This window comes from Delphinus delphis, chromosome 12 (genome assembly GCF_949987515.2).
Source record: "Delphinus delphis chromosome 12, mDelDel1.2, whole genome shotgun sequence".
NCBI lineage: Eukaryota > Metazoa > Chordata > Mammalia > Artiodactyla > Delphinidae > Delphinus > Delphinus delphis.
In genome coordinates this window covers 10,563,555-10,586,387 of record NC_082694.2, presented here as the reverse complement: position 1 = coordinate 10,586,387, position 22,833 = coordinate 10,563,555, and the positions used below count along the sequence as shown (strand labels likewise).

The following is a 22,833-nucleotide window of genomic DNA, read 5'->3' as shown; positions in this document are numbered from 1 at the left end:
TTATATTGGTTGGGTTAATTATATCAAAAGCATTGATGTATCCCTCACTTTTTGAAAGTTCGCTTTCCACCAATTGGCTTTTACTGAAGACCTACGTTAGTGCCTGTTTTCATTAACCAAGAGAAATCCTAACAGGATTTTTGCTTTTAGGAAAAAAGGCGAAAATCGAAAATAGCGTTCAGCTTTTGTTCTGCAGCAGCCGTTACAGAGAGGGGCGTGGGGCACCCTGAGCACGGAGAGAGACTCTGCCAAGCTCCTTGCCTGGGAACCACACTCAGCATTGCAGCATCAAGCTGGCATAGCTCTGGACTGTGTCTGTGAGCACCTGTGTTTTATCTCGATTTATTTTAAGTATCCGTTGGCATGATGAGTCCTAAGCCTTCTTCACTCTACACCTTTTTGGCTTATGAAAGATTTCACAGGAACGCTCTACTTCCAAACAGTGGTGGAAACCTGTCTTATGAACTATAACAAACATAGTTTAACTCTGAAATAAAAACACAATTACCTATAACACATTAACCAGTGCCATTTCCTATAACAAACATACATTGCAAACACACTGAAATTACTCTCTTGGGTTAAAGGTTACATTAGATAAGAGAATAATAAGAAACCTATTTCTTTTTATTTTTAATTTAATTTATTTTTTGGCTGCGTTGGGTCTTCATTGTTGCACGTGGGTTTTCTCTAGTTGCGGCGAGCGGGGTCTACTCTTCATTGCGGTGCACGGGCTTCTCATTGCGGTGGCTTCTCTTGTTGTGGAGCACAGGCTCTAGGCGCGCAGGCTTCAGTAGTTGTGGCACGCAGGCTCAGCATTTGTGGCTCGCGGGCTCTAGAGCGCAGGTTCAGTAATTGTGGCGCACGGGCTTAGTTGCTCCGCGGCACATGGGATCTTCCCGGACCAGGGCTCGAACCCGCGTCCCCTGCATTGGCAGGCAGATTCTCAACCACTTCGCCACCAGGGAAGCCCCATATCCCACCACATTTTTTAAAAGTATTTATTTATTTATTTGGCTGTATCAGGTCTTAGTTGCAGCGCGCGGGATCTTCATTGCGGCATGCAGGATCTTTTGTTGCAGTGCGGGCTCTTCAGTGCAGCGCGAAGAGCCCGCGGGCTTCTCTCTAGTTGTGGTGTGTGGGCTAGAGCATGCAGGCTTAGTTGCCCCATAGCATGTGGGATCTTAGTTCCCTCACCAGGGATCGAACCCGTGTCCCCTGCATTGGAAGGCGGATTCTTAACCACTGGACCACCAGGGAAGTCCCTACCCCACCACATTTTATCCTTCACTCTTCCAGATTGGTAACTTCTAACCACCACAAATAACGCTACAGTCAGGACTAGCAACATCGTTGGCAGGACCCAGTGCAAAATGAAATGCAAGGCCCCTTGATCAAAAATCATTGAGAATTTCAAGATGGCGACACAGAGCACACCCATGGAGCTGGCCCTGGCTACAGTGAACATTCTTACGTATCTCTCTAAGGACCAGGTTGGGAATATCTCTGGAATAGTTACTCAGGAGCAGAACTGCTGGATCATACGGTACATATATATCAATATTTACTTTGACCAAGTACTGCCAGATGGACTCCTGAATGGTGGTGTCTGTCTACATGCCCTCCCCACACGCCCCCAGCAGTGCCTGCGAGTTCCTACCCCCCAAATCTCCAACAAAGACTGCATTATCCAGCTAATTTTTGCCAGTTTGTAGGTCTAATTTCCTCATTGCTGTTTTGATTTGCCTTTTTCTGATTACTAATGAGTCTAAGCACCCCTTCTTTTTTTGTTGTTTTTTTGTTTTTTTGCGGTACGCGGGCCTCTCTCCACCGTGGCCTCTCCCGCCGCGGAGCAACAGGCTCCGGACGCGCAGGCTCAGCGGCCATGGCCCACGGGCGCAGCCGCTCCGCGGCACGCGGGACCCTCCTGGACCGGGGCACGAACCCGCGTCCCCCGCATCGGCAGGCGGACCCTCAACCACTGCGCCACCAGGGAAGCACCCCTTCTTATGTTTACTAGCCTCGGGGGTTTACTCTTGGATAACTGGATATAACCTTTGCCTATTTTTCGGTTGCCGTTCCTATCTTCTTCTTGATGATGTGTAGGAGTTGCTTGTATACCTCTAGACCTGTACCATCCAATAGGGTCATCACTAGGCAGATGTGACTATTTAAGTTTAAATTAATTAAAACTCAAGAAAATTTAAAAATTCAGTTCCTGGTTCACTCTAGCCACAATTCAAGCGCTCAACAGGCACATGTGGCTAGTGGCTGCCCCAGTGGACAGCGCAGGTATAGAACACTTGCTTCATTGCAGAGTTCTACTGGACAGTGCTATTCTAGACTAACGTTCTAGATAGTAGGCCCTAGAAATTGCAAATCTCTTTCCCCAGTTTGCACCAATCTTTAAAATTTGTCCACAGAGCCCTTTGTTGAACAGAAATCTTTAAATCTGATGTGACCAAAAATTAGTTTTTTCCCTTATAATTTCTGCTTTTGATATTTTAAGTCCTTCCATACCTAAGTCACAAAAGATATTCTCTTACATCTCCTTCTATTAGTTGTATGGTTTTAGGTTTTTATTTCATCAGGAATACAACTTTTTAATATGGCTTTAGGTAGGGATTCAGTTTTATTTTTTTCCTATACTGAGTCAATTAAAAACATTTTTTTTCTTAATTGAAGTATGGTTGATTTACATAGCCACTGTTATTTATTTATTTGCCACGCCCTGCGGCATGCAGGATCTTAGTTCCCCAACCAGGAATTGAACCCATGCCCCCTGCATTGGGAGTGCAGTCTTATCCACTGGACCACCAGGGAAGTCCCCTGAGTCAATTTTTTTTTTTTTTTTTTTTTTGCCGTACGCGGGCCTCTCACCGCTGCGGCCCCTCCCGCTGCGGAGCACAGGCTCCGGACACGCAGGCTCAGCGGCCATGTCTCACGGGCCCAGCCGCTCCGCAGCATGTGGGATCTTCCCGGAGCAGGGCACGAACCCGTGTCCCCTGCATCGCAGGCGGACCCTCAACCACTGCGCCACCAGGGAAGCCCTGAGTCAGTTTTTTAACATCAAATACTAGACAATCATTTCTTTCCCTTTTTTATATACTAAATCCTCCTTTATGCATAGGTCTGTCTCTAATATTTCGATTCTATTCTGTTTCATGTTCTGTTCGACTGTACTTATTCCAGCACCGAACTTTTTAGTTGCGTATCTTACTATCTGGTAGGACATTTTAACTGCTTGTGGAGCTTTAGTCTTCTAGATAAATTTCAGCGTTAGTGCATCCATTTCCTAGGGCTGCTGTAATAAAGTACCACAAACTTGGCGGCTTAAACCAACAGAAATTTATTCTCCCATAGATTTCTTCTCTCCTGAAGGCCAGGAGTCTGAAATCAAGGTGTCAGCAAGGCCACGCTTGGAACCAAAGGCTACAAGGAAGACCCTTTCTTTGCCTCCTCCAGCTTCTGTGGCTGTCGCTAGTCCGCATTCCCTGGCTTGTAGCTGCATCACTTCAATCTCTGCCGCCATCTTCACATGGCCCTCATAGAGACACCAGTGATTGGATTTAGGGCCTATGCTCATCCAGTATGACCTCAGCTTTACTAATTATCTCTGCAAAGAACTTTTTTCCTAATAAGGTCACATTCTGGGGTTCCGGGTGACATGCATTTTGATGGGACACTATTTAATCCAGTGTAGTAAATTTCTCAATTAAAAAAAATTTCAACTGGAAGTTGTATTGGATTGTACTGAATTTATGGATTAATTTCTGAGAATAAATATTTTTATAATATAAAACTTCCCATTCAGGGTTTTTTAGATCAACTTATTATATCTTTTATTAAAGTATTTTCTATACAGATCTCTTGGTTAATTCCCTGATCCTTTATGGTTTTGTCAATATTAAAACCTGTATCTTATATTTTATTAAAACTTTTAGTTGGCAATTGCCACCACAGGTTGATCTTGAATCCAGCAAGATCCTTACTAGTTGGTAAAGATTCGTAATTGTTCTAAAAGTTTGTTGATTTTGTTTTTCTAGGGAGGTGTCATATCATTTACAAATTATGATAGCTGATTCTCTGCTCTTGTAATTCTTAACAATTTTATTTATTTTTCTCTTCTGAACGCTTTTTTTTTAAATTTATTTATTTATTTTTGGCAGTGTTGGGTCTTCGTTTCTGTGCAAGGGCTTTCTCCAGTTGCGGCGAGCGGGGGGCCACTCTTCATCGCGGTGCGCGGGCCTCTCACTGTCATGGCCTCTCCCGTTGTGGAGCACAGGCTCCAGACGCGCAGGCTCAGTAGTTGTGGCTGACAGGCTTAGTAGCTCCGCGGCATGTGGGATCTTCCCAGACCAGGGCTCGAACCCGTGTCTCCTGCATTGGCAGGCAGATTTTTAACCACTGCGCCACCAGGGAAGCCCTCTGAATGCTTTTGATCAAAGTTGTTCCTGAGCCTCGAGAAAATCCATGTAAAATTTCTCTATTAAGTATATTATATACTATAAATTTTAATATTATAATCTTTACCAAGTTTAGGAAGTTCCTTTTTTAGTCCTAGTTTGCTCAGAATTTTTAATTGTAAATTGTGTTGAACTTTATTAAATGATTTTTTCTACATTGAGATAATCGTATCTCCTATTTCAGCTGCGTAATGTGGTGAACTACATGAGTAGATTTTCTGACATCTTTGTATTTCTGGGACAAACCTACTGGATTATCATGAATCTTTTAAAACATGCACTATTGAATTCAGTTAGATAATTTTTTATTTTTACATTTACTTTTTTAAAAGATTTATTGTTTATTTATTTATTTATTTATTTTGGCTGCGTCAGGTCTTACTTGCGACGCACGGGCTCTTTGCTGTGGCGTGGTGGCTTCTCTCTAGTTGTGGCATGCAGGTTTTCTCTTCTCTAGTTGTGGCACACAGGGTCCAGGGCACGTGGGCTCCGTAGTTTGCGGCACACAGGCTCTCTAGTTGAGGCGCGCAAGCTCAGTAGTTGTGGCGCGTGGGCTTAGTTGCCCCACAGCATGTGGGATCTTAGTTCCTTGACCAGGGATGGAACACATGTCCCCTGCATTGGAAGGCGGATTCTCTACCACTGGATCACCAAGGAAGTTCCTACATTTACATTTTTAAGTGAAATAATCACATAATTTTCTTAGCTCATCCTATTTAGTTTTGGAATCAACATTAGCCTCATAAAACTAACTGGGGAGGCTTGGCTATTTTTCTGTTTTCTAGAACTACTTTTATAAGAAGATTTTACTGTTTCTTGAAATTTTAGAAGCACTCAACAGTAAAATCAACTGGGCCTTTTTTGAAAAGGGCATCTTTGTTTAGTATTTGTTTTAAAAAGACACTGTCCTGGGCTTCCCTGGTGGCGCAGTGGTTGAGAGTCGGCCTGCCGATGTGGGGGATGCGGGTTCGTGCCCCGGTCCGGGAAGATCCCATATGCCGCGGAGCGGCTGGGCCCACGAGCCATGGCCGCTGAGCCTGCATGTCCGGAGACTGCATGTCCTGTGCATCCGGAGCCTGTGCTCCGCAACGGGAGAGGCCACAGCAGTGAGAGTCCCATGTACCGCAAAAAAAAAAAAAAAGACACTGTCCTATTCTGGTTCTCTATTTCTTCTTGTGTCACTTTTTCAATTTTTATATTTTTTTCTAAAATTATACTCATTTTATCTAGCTTATTAATGTAAAGTTATTCATATTAGTCTTTTATTGTTTTTCACATATCTATTGTATGTCTTGCTATTTCCCCTTTTCTTTATTTGCATCTTCTGTTTTTCTTGATAGTTTTGCCAAAGATATTATAGTTATTCTTAAGAATCAGCTTTCTATTTTTATTAACCTTCTCTTTGGTACACTTTGACGCTCTTTTCCAAATTTTTGAATTGAATGTTTAGCTCATTTAGTTTTTTTTTTTAAATTAAAAAAAAATTTTTGGCTGCGTTGGGTCTTCGTTGCTGCGTGGGCTTTCTCTAGTTGTGGCGAGTGGGGGCTACTCTTCATTGCGGTGCGCAGGTTTCTCATTGCGGTGGCTTCTCTTGTTGTGAAGCATGGGCTCCAGGTGTGCAGGCTTCAGTAGTTGCAGCATGCGGGCTCAGTAGTTGTGGCGCACCAGCTCTAGAGCACAGGCTCAGTAGTTGAGGTGCATGGGCTTAGCTGCTCCGTGGCATGTGGGATCTTCCCAGACCAGGAATCGAACACATGTCCCCTGCACTGGCAGGCAGATTCCTAACGACTGTGCCACCAGGCAAGTCCCACATTTAGTTTTAAACTTTCTTGCTTCCAGGTGAATGTAATATAAAGTTATGACTTTCCCTCTATATACAGCTTTAGCTATAGCCCACAAATTTTGAGTATTTTTTGTGTGTGTGTGTGTGGTACGCGGGCCTCTCACTGTTGTGGCCTCTCCCATTGCGGAGCACAGGCTCCGGACGCGCAGGCTCAGTGGCCATGGCTCATGGGCCCAGCCGCTCAGCGGCATGTGGGATCTTCCCGGACCGGGGCACGAACCCGTGTCCCCTGCATCGGCAGGCAGACTCTCAACCGCTGCGCCACCAGGGAAGCCCTGAGTAGTAGTTTTATTATCATTCAGTTCATTCACTCCTTGATATGCTCTGGCATCTTCAATTAAATTGGCATCTCTCACCAATGCTTTGGGGGTAGATTTTCTCCTGGAAAAATCTCAAAAAGTGACAAATCCTGGACTTCCCTGGTAGTCCAGTGGTTACAACTCCACACTTCCAATGCAGGGGGTGCGGGTTCGATCCCGGGTTGGGGAACTAAGATCCCACATGCCACGTGGTGTGGCCCTCCCCCCAAAAAAGCAACAAATCCTGCTTCAAAGTAGGTGTGAAGTAAAAATAGGGTTACCTGAGGGAAATCATAACACAGAAATTGCACAAAATACAGATGTGCATTTTTTCATTTAGGATAAAGTAACCACTCTACTTCCCCACTGAGCTTCCACCTAGTCTTTGTTTATATTTCATCAGAACTTGATCAAGATCGAATCTGGAAATTCCTAGAGATAAGGACATAAAGCAAATGGAGTTTTTATTCTTAAAATAGCTGTCTGAAAATTATGCAATTCTGGAGTGAACAAACACACCCAGGAAACCTTATAGAAATGGCCTGACTTACTGTTTTCCAGAAGATCGCCTTCTGGTTTGTCTTTCTATTCAATACAGGAGATTAGATCATAAGGGGCCATGCTTTGAATGTCCCCAGGTCAAGCTTCAGAGTGAGATGGTCTGGTTCCAGCCACTGGGCAGGAATCAAAACTTCATTTGGAGCCAGACAGAACTAAGTTCTGTAGTGGCTCCTCCTCTTCCAGTGACCTTTGCTCTCCTCCAAAAAAGGAGATGATTGCGAGGATGTAATGAGAGCACTGTGGAAAGGGACTGGCATGGTGTCAGCAGCACAACAGGGGCTGTACTCCCATTTCTTTCCTCCTGTTGGCTCCCAACCTCGAAGTTAGGCACAGGTGGTCCTCAGCCCACCTGGCTCCATCACCTCCCCAGGAAGCAAACAAACAAGCTTTTCCCCCTTATTTCCTTCCAGAGGACTGATGCCTCTGACATGGATTCCAAGCAGAATTCATGACTATATCATGCCCTTCCCAGACACGCAATTTCTTCTAATTGCCTCTGCCAGCTTTTGTTGGCCTGAAGGACCTTAGAGCCAAGGAAAACCACAAGAGAGATGCAGATACCATGACAATGTCCATTAAATATCTAAGGGAGGTGTGGTCCTCCAGAGAGAAAAGCAGAATTAAAGTAAATAAAAAGAATGGTGATGGTAGATGCTTACTATATGGGAGGCACAATACTCAATGTTTTACACTGGTTGATTGTTCACAGTATCCTGTGAAGGAGGCATTATCATCATCCTCTTTTTTTTTTTCCGGTACGCGGGCCTCTCACTGTTGTGGTCTCTCCCGTTGTGGAGCACAGGGTCCGGACGCGCAGGCTCAGCGGCCACGGCTCACGGGCCCAGCCGCTCCGCGGCATGTGGGATCCTCCCGGACCAGGGCACGAACCCGCATCCCCCACATCGGCAGGCGGACTCTCAACCACTGCGCCACCAGGGAAGCCCCAAGCCTGCATTTTTACTCACCTAAAATTTTAAAAATTACTTAAAAATTTAAAATAAACATTATTTTTAAATGTTTAATATTTTTGACATATTTTACATTTTTGTTTTGTATATCCTTAACTACTTATTGTAGATACAGATGATTTTACTACTTTTGTCTTTTAACCTTCCTACTAGCTTTATAAGTGGTTGATCTAACTACTTTTATTGTACATTTGCCTTTACCAAAGAGCTTTTTCCTTTCATAATTTTCATATTTCTAGTTGTGGTCTTTCTTTTCTGCTTCAAGAAGCCTAACATTTCTTGTAAAGCCAGTTGAGCGGTGCTGAATGCAGTGGTGCTGAATGAGTGGTCTACTTCATGCAGACCTGAGAGGGACAGGCTGGCTGACCAGAGGATCACAACGTCACCACTTCCAGGCTCATGAAGGAACCCCTACTTTCTCCTCCTCGGGCAGCTGGAAGACAGGACGCTGATCTGGTGTGCGGGTCCATGGAGGAACGAGACAGCACCTCGTTCTCCTCACTCTGCCGCAGGCTCAGGGATTATCCCCCACGGCCCTCCTCAGCCTTTGCTTGTGGACTTCTTCCAAGTGGAATTTCCTGAACTGGTTATCAGCAAGCAGGAAGCCTCTGCGTGTGCGGGGTTGGGGGTAGGGGTGGGAAGCAGGTATTAGGCAATAATGCTGGGGGGGGGGGCACTGAAGATGGTGGCGTGCTGGGGCCATGTGAGGCGCTGGGGGATGGACAGGGGACACAGTGGTCCTGGTCCCTGGAGGGGCGGCTTGTTATTCCCCAGACTGATGTCTCACGCCCCAGTCGTGTAACAGGAAGCTTCATCTGAAAGCCACCTGAGCGAGGGAATTTTTCTGTCTCTGGGAAAGCCCCCTAGCAGGTCCCTGGTCCAGCCCAGGCTGGCTTCCTGCTTAAGCCAAGCAAATATTGACAATCCCTGGTTGCACTTTTACTTTCCTTTCGCTCTATATTATCCTCATGATGATGATTCATTATACACTACCTCTGTTTGCTTTGATCCAGTGACTTCTTATCACAACCTAGAAATCTTGGATTTCTAGGTAAGTGAAACTGAGCAGGAGCCTGTTTCTCTCCTCAGATGCCTTACAAGCAGAGTGTGTTTGACTGAGGTGAGACGGGCCCACTGACAGATTAGCCCTCCTGCAGCCAGCCTGGACCTCAAAGGCACCCCCTGCAGCCACTCGTCGGCCGGCAGAGCTCTCAACGGCTGGCCCCAGCCCACCTTCCCCTTGGACTCCTTTGCGGCTTCCTGCTCCTTCTGCTTTGGCCAGTGTGACCTCCCCATAATTCCCCAGACACGTCCTGCACTTGTCCATCTTTGCATGTGCTATGCCCCCTATGTGGAATACCTTTCCCCTCCTCCCTGCCTTCAAAATAGCCATTAGCCCTGTAAGAACAAATACTGACACGTATGCTAACACATATATATGGAATCTAAGAAAAAAAGAAAAAAAAAAAAGGTCATGAAGAACCTAGGGGCAAGACGGGAATAAAGACACAGACCTACTAGAGAATGGACTTGAGGATACGGAGAGGGGGAAGGGTAAGCCGTGACAAAGTGAGAGAGTGGCATGGACACATATACACTACCAAAAGTAGAATAGATAGCTAGTGGGAAGCAGCCGCATAGCACAGGGAGATCAGCTCCGTGCTTTGTGACCACCTAGAGGGGTGGGATAGGGAGGGTGGGTGGGAGGGAGGGAGACGCAAGAAGGAAGAGATATGTGAACATATGTATATGTGTAACTGATTCACTTTGTTATAAAGCAGAAACTAACACAGCATTGTAAAGCAATTATACTCCAATAAAGATGTTAAAAAAAAAAAGAACAGTTTAAATGTTGCTTCTTCTTTGAAGATTTTCCTGCTCCCAGGGCTAACATTCCCTTCTTTTTCTTCCACTAGCACATCTCTATTCATCTATTTTGGTGTGTAGCTTCTTTTTCATAATTTTAAAGTTGGATATAACTCACATGCCGTAACACCCATCCCTTTGAAGTGTGCAGTCCGGTGGTTTTTAGCATATCCACAAAGTGTGCAACCATCATCAAAATCAATTTTAAAACCTCTTCCTTGTCCCCCCATAGCCCTTAGCTGTCACTCCCCACCCCTCCCTCCCTCGAGCCCCTGGCACCTGTACTAATCCGCTTTCTGTCTCTATGGATTTGCCTATTCCGGACATTTCCTAGGGATGGAATTATTCAATTATGTGGCCATTTGCCACTGGCTTCCCTCTCTCAGCATGTTTTCAAGGTTCATCCATGTTGTAGCATGTAGCAGCATGAATCAGCACTTCATTCCTTTTTTTGTTTTTGTTTTTTGTTTTTGTTTTTGTTTTTGTTTTGCGGTACGCAGCCTCCCACTGTTGTGGCCTCTCCCATCGCGGAGCAGGCTCAGCGGCCATGGCTCACGGGCCCAGCCGCTCCGCGGCATGTGGAATCCTCCCGGACCGGGACACGAACCCGTGTCCCCTGCATCGGCAGGCGGACTCTCAACCACTGCGCCACCAGGGAAGCCCTTCATTCCTTTTTTTAATGGTCAAATAACATTCCGTTGTATGGACAGGGCACATTTGTTTATCCATTCATCAGCTGATGGACAACTAGATTGTCTTCCACTTTGGCACTATTATGAATAATTCTTTTTATAATCATATTTATATTTTTTACTTTATTGATGTACAGTTGATTTATAATGTTGTGTTAATTACTGCTGTACAGCAAAGTGATTCAGTTACACATATATATACATTCCTTTTTTTAAAATATTCTTTTCCATATGGTTTATCATAGGATATTGAATATAGTTCTCTGTGCTCTACACTAGAACCTTGCTGCTTATCCATTCTATATATAAAAGCTCACATGTGCTAACCCCAGCCTCCCATTGCATTCCTCCCCCAACCCCCTCCCCCTTGGCAACGACCAGTCTGTTCCCTATGTCCATGAGTCTGTTTCTGTTTCTTTCTTTCTTTCTTTTAATAGTTATTTATTTACTTGGCTGCTCCGGATCTTAGTTGCGGCATGCGGGATCTAGTTCCCTGACCAGGGATCGAACCCGGGCCCCCTGCATTGGGAGCATGGAGTCTTAACCACTGGACCACCAGGGAAGTCCCTGTTTCCCAGGGAAGTCCCAGGGAAGTCCCTGTTTCATAGATAGGTTCATTTGTGTCATATTTTAGGTTCCACATATAAGTGATATCATATGGTATTTGTCTTTCTCTTTCTGACTTACTTTACTTAGTATGATAATCTCTAGTTGAATTCCCTCCTTATCCCCTATAATCTTTTTTTTCTCTTAAATTCTAGTTTGTCTGATGCTAATACAGCTACAACTGAGCAGAAGCTAAGACCAAGGAGCCTAATCTGTCTTTTATGATGAACAAGAATAATGACTTGGACCTAGTTTAAGGAAACTTTTACTTTTGGTTTACAAATAACTAGATCAAAGGATTTACATAGGATATTGATTCAGGGGGGGAGGTGGCTCTTGGTTGCCCACTTATGTCTCAAGAGATACGCCCAAAATTTGATGGTCTTAAATGGAGTAAGATGTATGAGAAGTGTAGAATCATGGTCTCACTTCAGTATCAAAAACAATCAACACTACATACACAGCAGAACTTCAACCCATCAGGGAGCGTGGTCCCCAGCCTGATACCTGGGCTCTTTCTGAGTCAGCACTGGGCAATCTCTTCCTATCTGCTCTTATGCTGCAAGGCCCAGGCATTTTCCATTTATGTTACCTTGAGGGATCTCCAAGGCAAGCCTGATCATGGGCTGCCACAATGTGTTTGTTTGTTCTTCATATTTGCTTGGTATATTTTTTTTTCCTTTATTTTTAGTCTTCTTGGATTTTGTTCTAGGTCCACCTCTCAGAGATAGAATGTAACAGGATTGTATTTTTTAAATTTATTTATATTTTTTATTTGCCCAAACTGAAAATCCTTGTCAACTGAGAGGTGAATTTAACCCATTCACATTTACTATTAGTACTGCTCTGTCTGGACTTGTACCTATCTACTTTACTTTTTATTCTTTTATCTCCTATCCTGCCTTTTGTTGGATTGTTGAAATTGGAGTGCTATTATTTTAATGATTTGGAATTTATATATTCTGTTTGTAGTCTTCTACACACTGTATGTTCTTCAACGTATCAATTCAACTTACATTTTTCTCATTTTGTTGTTTATTTCTTCCTAGTGAGAAAAGAAACTTAGCATGCTTTTGCTTCCCCTCGCTCCATCCAAAATGATACTGACTGTGGTTTTCACTCCAGATTTTTATTGATTTTTTTTTAATGACTAACACGTATTTAGACTCAACTTTCTGTGCTTTCATTGATCACAAAAAGTTAACTTTTCTTGTTTTTTCTTATGAAGCAATTTCTCTAAAAATTCTTTCATAAAGTATTGGTGAGTGAAAAACCAAGTTTATATCTGAAAATTTCATTTTTCTCTCATGCTTGAAGGAGAGAGTAGTTGCTTGGAGAATTTTAAATTTCAAAATTATTCCCTCATCAAAATGAAGACTTAAGATCTGTACATTTTAGTGTATGTAAATTATACCTTAATAAAATTTAAAAACTCTCTGAACCTTGAAGATATTATTCCATTGTCTTTCAACATCCAGTATAGTTGGGGAAAAGTCTACTGTTAATTTGATTCACATTCTTTGTATGTGATCTATTTTTTTCCTCCTTGGGTCTTCTCTTTACCCCCAATGCTCTGCAATTTCATCAGTATGTGTGAAGATGAAGGTTTTTTGGGGTTTTTTTCATGTATTCTGTTTGGCAACTAGCATGCTTTCTCAGTATGAAGAGTCATGTCTTTCCTCAATATAAATTTTCCTTTCTTCTTTGAGTATTCTCTTTCCTCCATTTTCTCTATTTTCCCCTGAAATTTTGGATATTTGAATTTCTGCATCTATTCTCTTTTATTTCATATTTTTCATCTCTTTGTAACTTTGCAGTCCATTCTGTTTGCTTCCAGATCATGAATTATTTTTCAGCTATAATCTTTCTGCTGTTCAGTCCATCTAATAAGTTTTTATTTCAATGATTTAGTTTTTTGTTTCCAAGGTACCTAGATTTTTTTTTTTTGTACCTAGATTTTTTGATGCAATATCTTTTTGCATCTAATTATATTTGTCTTAAAGCCCAGGTCTGTCTGCTCTATTAACTGTGTATTTTTTTTCAGGTATGAAGTCCTCTTTTTGCTGAGTTGGATGCCTTTTCCCCCATGATGTTAGCTTTCCTCAAATACTTGGCTTTTCTTGGGTGTCATCTCCCCTGGAACTGAGATTCCTGGTTAGCCTGGGTGCCTTGCTTGCAAAGAATAGAATATTCAGCTGTGAATTACACCGCATCTGCCTAAAGTGATAATGAGAAATGGAATGTATGTACTGCTGGACAAGGTGAGTCAACAATTAGCTTTCTGGGGCTTCCCTGGTGGCACAGTGGTTAAGAATGTGCCTGCCAATGCAGGAGACACAAGTTCGAGCCCTGGTACGGGAAGATCCCACGTGCTGCGGAGCAACTAAGTCCGTGCACCACAACTACTGAGCCTGTGCTCTAGAGTCGGTGAGCCACAACTACTGAAGCCCACGAGCCAAAACTACTGAAGCCTGCGCACCTACAGCCTGTGCTCCGCAACAAGAGAAGCCACCGCAGTGAGAAGCCCACGCACAGCAACGAAGAGTAGCTCCCTCTCACCGCAAATAGAGAAAGCCCGCGCACAGCAACGAAGACCCAACGCAGCCAAAGATAGATAGATAGATAAATAGATAAATAAATACATTTTATTTTAAAAAATTAGCCTTCCAGATACAGAGGCTTCTGTTGCCTTACGGAACTTTCAGTATCTGGGGCTTTGCCTTAATTCTTTGACCCAGACATCCAGCCCAACTACTCCTGCCCATGGTCAGACACAGTGTGGCTCACTGCCTGCCTGAGATAAACATTCCTGGCTGTCCTTGTTTGTCTCAACTGGTATCACGGTTTCAGGCAGCTGCAATGTTAAACAACTGAAGCTGATGATGTTTGACAAATGCCCTGGGAATAGGGGTTTTCCCATGGAGAGGGTTCCAAGTTGGGTTAAGTAATGACAACACCCTATAAATGAAGACTTTCCAGGGAAGTGTAGTACAGGCCAAACAGTGATGATGCTCTGGTGGTAGAGCTTTCTGAGGAGTTCACAACACAACCTGTCCCCTCTGGTGGCTGCAAGCCTGCTGGTTTTTAAGGCTACCGTGGAGCTGAGGTTAGAGGGATGGGAGCAGGCCAGGTTAAACCACCACAAACCCCACTGCTCTTACCGAAATTGAGTAAATTCTCTTTGATAAACCTTGTTAGCCTTTGGTTAATATCCAGAGTTCTGTAAATGTTGAATTTTATAATCTTGCCAATATTTCTGTTACTTTTATGGAGAAAAGCCTTTACAGAAGTCCTTATGCCACCACTACAGAAGTCCCCCCTCTGGTTATATCATTTCAAAGGCTTCGCCAGGTGTTAACTAATAAGGAGGCATTCGCTGGAAGTAGGATTAAAGTGCTACCCTCGCCTTGGAGGTATTTGGGTTTAAAAAAAAAAAAAAAGACACTTAAAAGATGAAAAAAGTTGTCTTAGGATCCCTAGGAATCATTCCAAAATACTGGGGTGATGAGGGGGCCGCCGGGACCACCCCCCAGACCCCGACCGCCAGCCCAGTGATCTGTTGGCTGCTTCTCCTGGGAGATGCCTTTTCCAGGGGAAGGAAGCTGCCGTATTTTGAGTACTTCCTCTAAGCTACAAGTTTCATTCATTCATTCACTATCCTCACAACGTACCAGCAAAGAAAATTATCTTATTTCCACTTTACAGATGAAGAAACTGAGGCTCACGTGACCAAGGTTAGAACACCCAAGGGTGGCAGAGAGGAGATCCCACTCCAGAGTGAAAGCTATTCTGGGGTCACCTAACCCAAAGTCTTGACCCTCTGGCTGGCCATGGTGCAGGGATGCCGTTTGTGGAGGGGCCCATCATCATGATCTTGGGCAAAAGAGGTTCAAACTCCCTGTTAGCTCTCTCCCTCACCAGCCATGAAGCAGGAACCAGAGCAAAGTAACAGGTATGGCTTGTCCTCCTCCATCCCCCGCCACAAATACTGGCTGACGAGGGGGTCCCCGGGTCACCTCCTCCCTTCACTCAAGAGCCAGAGCCTCCAGGAAGTCCTCACAAGTCAAGGGTGGCAAGGGCAGAGCCCGGTTGTAGCTGTAGGACTATCCCCTTCACATGCTCAGCAACACAGAGTCCAGAGTCCACAGGCCTGAGGGCCCAGACCCTGCCTAGTCCACTGCAAGCCCAAGATGTCTCTGTGGAGAAGAGGAAGGCATGTCCCCACGCCCCTGCAACCTGACCAGTCCCCAGCCCTACTCACTCCCACTGACTGCAACAGAGGGGACATACACATTACAAAATCATTCATAAAAGACAAACTTTATTTTGATATCTCAGAAACTGGCAAGGAAAGAAGCCCAATGGTAACAGCGCACTCTCACATGCTCACTCATCTTCAGATGCACGATCTCACTGGGACCTCACAACCGCCCTGCAAGGAAGGCGGGGCAGGTGGCTGCTGATCGCCTTTACAGAGGACTTGTTAAAGTGACCCAGCTTCCATACAGACTGTCAACATTCTACCAGGCGGACAGCGGCCAAGACGGCAGAGTAGAAAGACCCTGAGCTCATCCCCTCTCACGAGCACACCAAAATCACAATGATATACAGAACAACCATTGATGAAAAAGCCCAGACCTACCAGAAAAGATCTTCTACAACTAAAGACATAAAGAAGGAACCATACTGAGATGGGTAGGAGGGGCAGACTCACCATATAATCAAGTCCCATGCCCTTGGGTGGGCAACCCACAAGCTGGAGAGGAACTGCAAAGGTTCCTCTCACAGGAGTGAGAGCTCTGAGCCTGATGCCAAGATCCCCAGCCTGAGGGTCGGGCACCGAGAAGACAAGCCCCCAGTACATTTGGCTTTGAAGGCCAGCAGGGCTTAATTTCCGGAGTCCCAAAGGATGGGGGGAAACAGGGACCTCGCTCTTAAAGGGCGCATGCAAAATCCCACCCACGCTGGGACCCAGGGCAGAAGCAGTAATGTGATAGGAGCCTGGGCCAGACCTACCTGCTGGTCTCGGAGAGTCTCCTGGAAAGGCGGGGGCAGGGGGGCGGCTGTGGCTCACCCTGGGGACATAGACACTGACAGCAGATATTTTGGGGCACTCATCCTACCGCGTGAACACTGCTGCCGGTGGCTGCCATCTTGGCTCACTAACAGGCCAACACAAGCTTCGGGACACCTTGGACTCCATACCCAACTGTGTCAGGGACCAGTCCTTTCCCTCACCCCACCGGCAATCCGACACCAGCTCCAGGATCCCTGGGCTCTGCAGCCAGACTCCAGGACCCAGCTCTGCCTGCCAGTCGTCTAGCACCAACCCTAGAACCTGGCTTCACCCACCAGTGGGCAGGCAACAACCCCAGAGTCTTCTGGACGCTAACCCTGCCCACCAGTGAGCCAACACTAGCCCCAGGGTCCCCTGGAGTTCCTCAGCCAGCTGCTGCATGACCAAGCCTTGCTAACCAGCAGCCAGCAGCGTGCACACAGGGCAGGGCCAACCAAGCCTGTACCAGACTGCTCACGTAGTCAGCCTACCACAATGGAAGGACCCACACAGCCCTCTTAGGGGGAACCCCTAACATATAGCTTGGGTGATGAGAGGGGAGTAAGTACACTGCTGGGACACACAGGACGTCTCCTACAGGAGGCCACTTCTCCAAGGTCGAGAAATGTAACTAACCTACCACATACATAAAAATACAGATAGCACTTTAGACAAAGTGAGGCACCAGAAGAACATGTCCCAGACGAAGGAACAAAATAAAACCCCAAGAAGAAGAACTAAGTAAAACGGAGAGAGGCAACCTACTGAAGAAAAAGGTCAGAGCGGCGATCGTAAAGACGATCAAAACCCTCGGGAGAAAAATGGATGCGCAGAACAAGCAGTTAGGGGTTTTCAACAAAGAGTTAGAAAATATAAAGAACCAAACAGAGACAAAGCATACAACAACTGAAACGAAAAATACACTAGAAGGAATCAACAGCAGACCAAATGATACAGAGGAACAGGTCAGTGAGTTGGAAGACAGAGTACTGGAAATCACTGCCCCTGAACAGAAAAAAGAAAAAAGAATGAAAAGAAATTAGGATAGTTTAAGAGCCCTCTAGGACAACATCAAATGCACTAATATTCACATTATATGGGCCTCAGAAGCGGAAGAGAGAAAGGGGCTGAAAACATATTTGAAAACACAATAGCTGAAAAATTCCCTAACCTGGGAAAGGAAACAGTCACTCAAGTCTAGGACACACAGGGAGTTCCATACAGGATTAACCCAAAGAGGAACATACCAAGACACACTGTAGTTAAAATGACAAAAATTAAAGACTGGGAATATTAAAAGCAGCAAGGGCAAAGCAACAAATAACATACAGGGAAATCCCATAAGGCTATCAGCTGATATGTCAACGGAAACTCTGCAGGCCAGAAGGAGTGACAGGATATACTTAAAGTAATGAAAGAGAAAAACCAACAACCAAGAGTACTCTACCCAGCAAGGCTCTCGTTCAGACTCAATGGAGACATCAAAAGCTTTACAGACAAGCAAAAGCTAAAGGAGTTCAACACCACCAAACCAGCTTTACAACAAATGTTAAAGGAACTTCTCTAGGTTAAAAAGAAAAGGCCACAGCTAGCAACAAGGAAATTATGAAATGAGGAAGCTCACTGGTAAAGGCAAACATACAGTAAAGGTAGGAAATCAGCCACACACAAAGCTAGTAGGGAGGTTAGAAGACAAAAGTAGTAAAATCATCTCTATCCACATAAGCAGCTAAGGGATACACAAAATAATTATATGCAAAATGCAACATCAGAAACAGTCATTGTGAGGGGAAGAGAGTACAAATGCAGGGTTTTTAAAATGCATTTCTTTTTTTTTTTTTAATTGGGGTATAGCTGTTTTACAATGCTTTGTTAGTTTCTACTGTACAGTGAAGTGGAGTTACCTGTGCTATACAGCAGGTTCTCATTAGTTATCTATTTTATACATATTAGTGTATATATGTCAATCCCAATCTCCTAATTCATCCCACCTCCCCTTTCCCCCCCTTGGTGTCCATACGTTTGTTCTCTATGTCTGCTAAAATGTTTCAAATTAAGCAATCAGCAACTTGAAACAACCATATATATACATATATATGTATGTGTGTGTGTATATATATATATATATATATATATATATGTATGTGTGGACTCATGGTAACCACAAACCAAAAATCATGGTAACCACAAACCAAAAATCTATAACAGATATACACACAAAAAAGAAAAAGGAATCCAAACGTAACACTAAAGATAGTCGTCAAATATCAAGAGAACAAAACAAGAAGAAAGGAAGAAAAAAGACCTACAAAAACAAACCCAAAACAATTAACAAAATGGCAATAAGAACACATATTGATAATTACCTTAAATGTAAATGGACTAAATTTACAACCAAAAGACAGAGTAGCTGAGGGATACAAAACCAAGACCCATATGTGCTGCCTTACAAGAGACTTATTTCAGATACAGAGACACACACAGACTGAAAAGATACATGCACCCCAATGTTCACAGCAGCCTTATTTACAATTGTCAAGATATGGAAGCAACCTAGGTGTCCATCAACAGACGAATGGATAAAGAAGTTATGGTATACATATACAATGGAATACTACTCGGCCATAAAAAAGAATGGTATTTTGCCATTTGCAGCAAAATGGATGTACTTGGAGGACATAATGCTAAGTGAAATAAGTCAGACAGAGAAAGACAAATACTGTATGATTTCATTTATATATGGAATCTAAAAAAATACAACAAATTAGTTAATATAACAAAAAAGCAGACTCACAGATATAGAGAACAAACTAGTGGTTACCAGTAGGGAGAAGGAACAGGGAGGGGCAATTTAGGGGTAGAGGATTAAGAGGTACAAACTATTAGGTACAAAATAAGCTACAAGGATATACTATACAACAGGGGGAAGACAACCAATAGTTCTATAATAACTATAAATGGAGTATAACATTTAAAAATTGTGAATCTCTACATTGTACATCTATAACTTATTAATACTGTATAACAACTATACTTCAATTTAAAAAAATAAATAAATAAACAAAATTCCACCCAGATGCTCCCTGCATCTGGTCCAGGCTCCTCAATACCCCGGGGTGGGCAGGGCTTCACCAGACACGCGCAGGTACCTTAACTTCCTTAGCCATAAAACCAGGGATCAGGCTGCCCCCTCTCTACACAAAGGCCCTTCTCATTGGCACATGTGGCTTCCTGGGACTCCAGTGTACCGGGGATTGCTAGGTTCATGGTGGCTGAACCAGGTGACCCGCCAAAAGCCTTGGCAGGCAAAAATGAACGAGGAGCTAGGCAGAGGGGTGAGAACCCCGCTGGCCCATTGCTGAGCCACTTTCTCCAGCCAGACGCCCACCAGGGAGGTAGTTCCGGTGTGGGCAGAAAGGGGCACCTCCTTGGTCCACTGGCCCCCTCCTGCTGAGGAGGGGGAAGAGCCATTGCGGCCCTGACTCTACCTCTCTGCCACACCTGTCGCTAACCAGGCTTTCTGACTCTTCTCCAGAAAGTGGGCAGAGCTGCACCTCGTCCCTTGGCAGGGGCTGGGCTCAGAGCCGAGCACCTACACCAGGGCCCAGAGCAGGAGGGTCCCAAGCCGAGGCCACCGCCTCAATCTCCCAGCGACACACGGGGCATTTGGCCGTGTCCCTGAAGACCCGCCAGGCACAGCAGCTGCAGAAGTGTGTGTGGCCGCAGGGGACAAGGCAGGTGTTGGCAGCCTGGTGGAAGCAGATGGCACACTCCTCTCCTGCTGTGGCTGGGAAAGGGGACAACAGAGGTCAGGGGCGCTTGGGGGCAAGGGGTGGGCAGCCCACTCATGATATAACCACAGGACAGAGAACTCTGCAGTCGGATTCTGAAGAATATTACCTTGTAAGAAAATGCTCACAATGTAATCAAGTGAAAAAGGTTGGGACGAAAACCATAAGGTACAAACATACATATAATAAGATTCCACTTTAGAAAAAAGGAAAACAAAGCACAAATAACTCCCCATATATAAGTCCACAAAATACTGGGAGGAAATCCACCTAACAGGTAATGCAAGGTTTGGGAGGTGTTTTTTTGTTTTTGTTTTACTTCCTTCTTTATCCTTTAATACGTATTTTATTTCTGTTTGGCAAATTACTATGAACGTGGATTGCTTTTTTAAAAGCAGACGGACAAAATAATACCTGTTCATGAATGTGCTCCAGTAACTTGTGAAGTTAGCCAATGTTCTAGAAGGCAGAGCTGTCAAATTGCTTTTAGGTTTCCAGGGGCAGAGCCAAATCTTTCTGGCCTAAAGCCCGTGGGAGACTTGATAGGACTTGGAAAGACTTAACGGAGTTCCCAGGGCTGGGGCCTCCCCCAGCTCCCCTAGTGCTGGAGTCCTGGGGAGTCCCTGGGGCTCGGGGAAGCCACTCACCTTTGAACTCAGGCAGAGCCTCACCACTGAGGACCCACGGCATGGCTGGGGTCGGGGCGCTGACTGTAGAATCTAAGGCAGAAAGGGAAAGTCAGGGCCTGGGGAAAGCAAAGTCAGGGTGTCCTCGTTCCCTCCCACCTCCCCAGCCCCTGCCCCTAAAGCAAAGTGTCCATCCCCTTTCTTTTCTGGGGTGCAATGCTGGAGCTCCAAGCTGGTCACCCAGCCCTGTGTGGCCGCCCCTTTCCCAGTTGAACCCAGCAGTGAATTTGTAGAACTGCAGGTTCCTCCTGCTAATCCGTCCTTCCTTTAGACAGCTCCCCTCTGCCCTACTTCCGCTGCTTGAGCGGAGACCTTCCTCATTATTCACGGTCCCCAACCCAGATGTGCTTCAAAATCCCCCAGGAGGGAAAACAGGTGCTTGGGGCTCCACTCCAGACCTACCAATTCAGGGGCTCCAGAGGTGAGGCTCCAGCAGCTGTGACAAGCAGTGTGAAAAACAAACGCGCGGGGGTGTCTGGAAAGCTGGTGCAGGCCCATGGAACACCAGCCCAGAATGCCAAAATTTCTTTTTATGAGTGTTCCTGTATCTCCTCCCTCTCCTGAAATCCTCTCTCCTTTCAGGTGGTCCTTGTTTCCCCACCCAGTGCCTGAACATCTCACCTTTGCCCCCCAGGCTGCCTTCCTGCTCTCCTCTAACTCTCACACTTATGTTCCCTTTGTTGCCACCCCTGTCTCAGCAAACTCCTACTTAGACTGCAAAGCCTAGCTCCCAAATTTCTTCCTTTGTGAAAGAGATCACCCCTCTAACAGATGTTTGGGGTGCTGAGCACGTCTTCTCATTCTTCAGAGATGAGGCTGCCCTCCCTATGACTAGGTCTTGTCCCCAGTGCCCATCTTCATACCCTGACTTGAGCTGATGGAAAAACTGGCTGCATACGAATGAAACAACAGTTCTCCCCGCGGCTCTGGATGCCCGTGAAGTACCGCCCAAGCCTCCACCTCCTCCCGCCAAGGGGAGGAGCCTGGGTCCCCACCCGTGGCCTCACCCAGCAGTTCGATGGCCTTCGTGGTCCCGTACACGTCCATCACGGCCCAGAGCGGGGCGCCCATGAGCACGTCCTTACGCAGCAGGAGCCGGGGGCCCGCGTTTACCTGGGCGAAGAGCCGGCCCAGGCGGTTCACCCAGAAGCGCACCACGTCCCCGGTGAGCCCGCAGCCATCGGGCAGCATGGCCGCCCACGTCGGGCTCTGCTGCTCCAGGTCCGGGCACACGAAGGGGGGCAGGCCGGACGCGGTCACCCGCTCGGGGTCCAGGCGCGTGAAGCCCACGCGGAGGCCGCCAACCCAGCCGCACTCGTGACACAGCACGCGCAGCTCCACGCGCTCTCCGGGCCTCACCGGCCGCTGGCTGAACACGATGCCGTCACGGAATGTGGCGCGCCTGCGCGCGGTGCTCCGCTGCGCGTCCAGACGCACCTGCGCGCCCACGGCCTCGGCGTGGAAACGGAGCGCCTCTCGGGGCATCTCGCCGTCTGCGGGGGCGGGAGGTGTCAGTGCGGGGCGGGGCGGGCCGGACCCACGGGCTGCAAAGGCCATCACAGCACCCCCCACTCCCAGGGGAGGGGGCGTTTCCACCAGCCCTCGCTCTCCGGTGCCACTGTCCCCGCTCTTCCCCCACCACCTCTCCCCACCCCCACCCCCCCACCTCTCCCCACCCCGACATTAGAACCAGTGAGGAGCCCGCTTTGCCTATCAGGGATCTTAGTTCCCTCGTGAATCTCCCCAAGCCTCAGTTCCCCTCCCGTAGGGAATGTTGTAAAAATTAAAGGAACCGCAGTTCCTTTAATGGCAGCACCGGCTCTGGATACCTGGTAATGGCTCTTATTGCCGTTAACTAGAAAGAGCAGGTTTTAGAACGGTAGACAGAATATGACCCTGGTTTTGACACATACATTTATACGTTTACTATATACATGTATATCTCATCTGTTTCTAGAAACAGCCTGAAAGGAACTGGACTGACATGCTGTGTGTGTGG

At 45.9% G+C, this 22,833-nt stretch overlaps 1 protein-coding gene across 7 annotated transcripts in view; it reads right to left on the bottom strand.

The window, feature by feature from the left end:
- Positions 1-22,374, bottom strand: part of NEURL3 (neuralized E3 ubiquitin protein ligase 3) — a 79,080-nt gene extending 56,706 nt beyond the window's left edge. For 6 of the 7 annotated variants that reach the window (XR_011246674.1, XR_011246675.1, XR_011246676.1 and 3 more), the window contains exons 1-2: positions 21,842-22,374; positions 20,796-20,867 (exon numbers count right to left, since the gene is read on the bottom strand). Coding sequence is in view for 3 of the 7 variants with exons in the window: in XM_069541262.1 (XP_069397363.1) it covers positions 20,796-20,867; positions 21,842-22,319 (550 nt within the window). In the remaining 4 variants the exon portion in view is untranslated. Of the gene's footprint in view, positions 1-19,755; positions 20,145-20,795; positions 20,868-21,841 lie in introns of those variants that run through there. The other variant, XM_060027330.2, reaches the window with a different exon arrangement.
- Between the last annotated feature and the right edge of the window lie 459 nt (positions 22,375-22,833).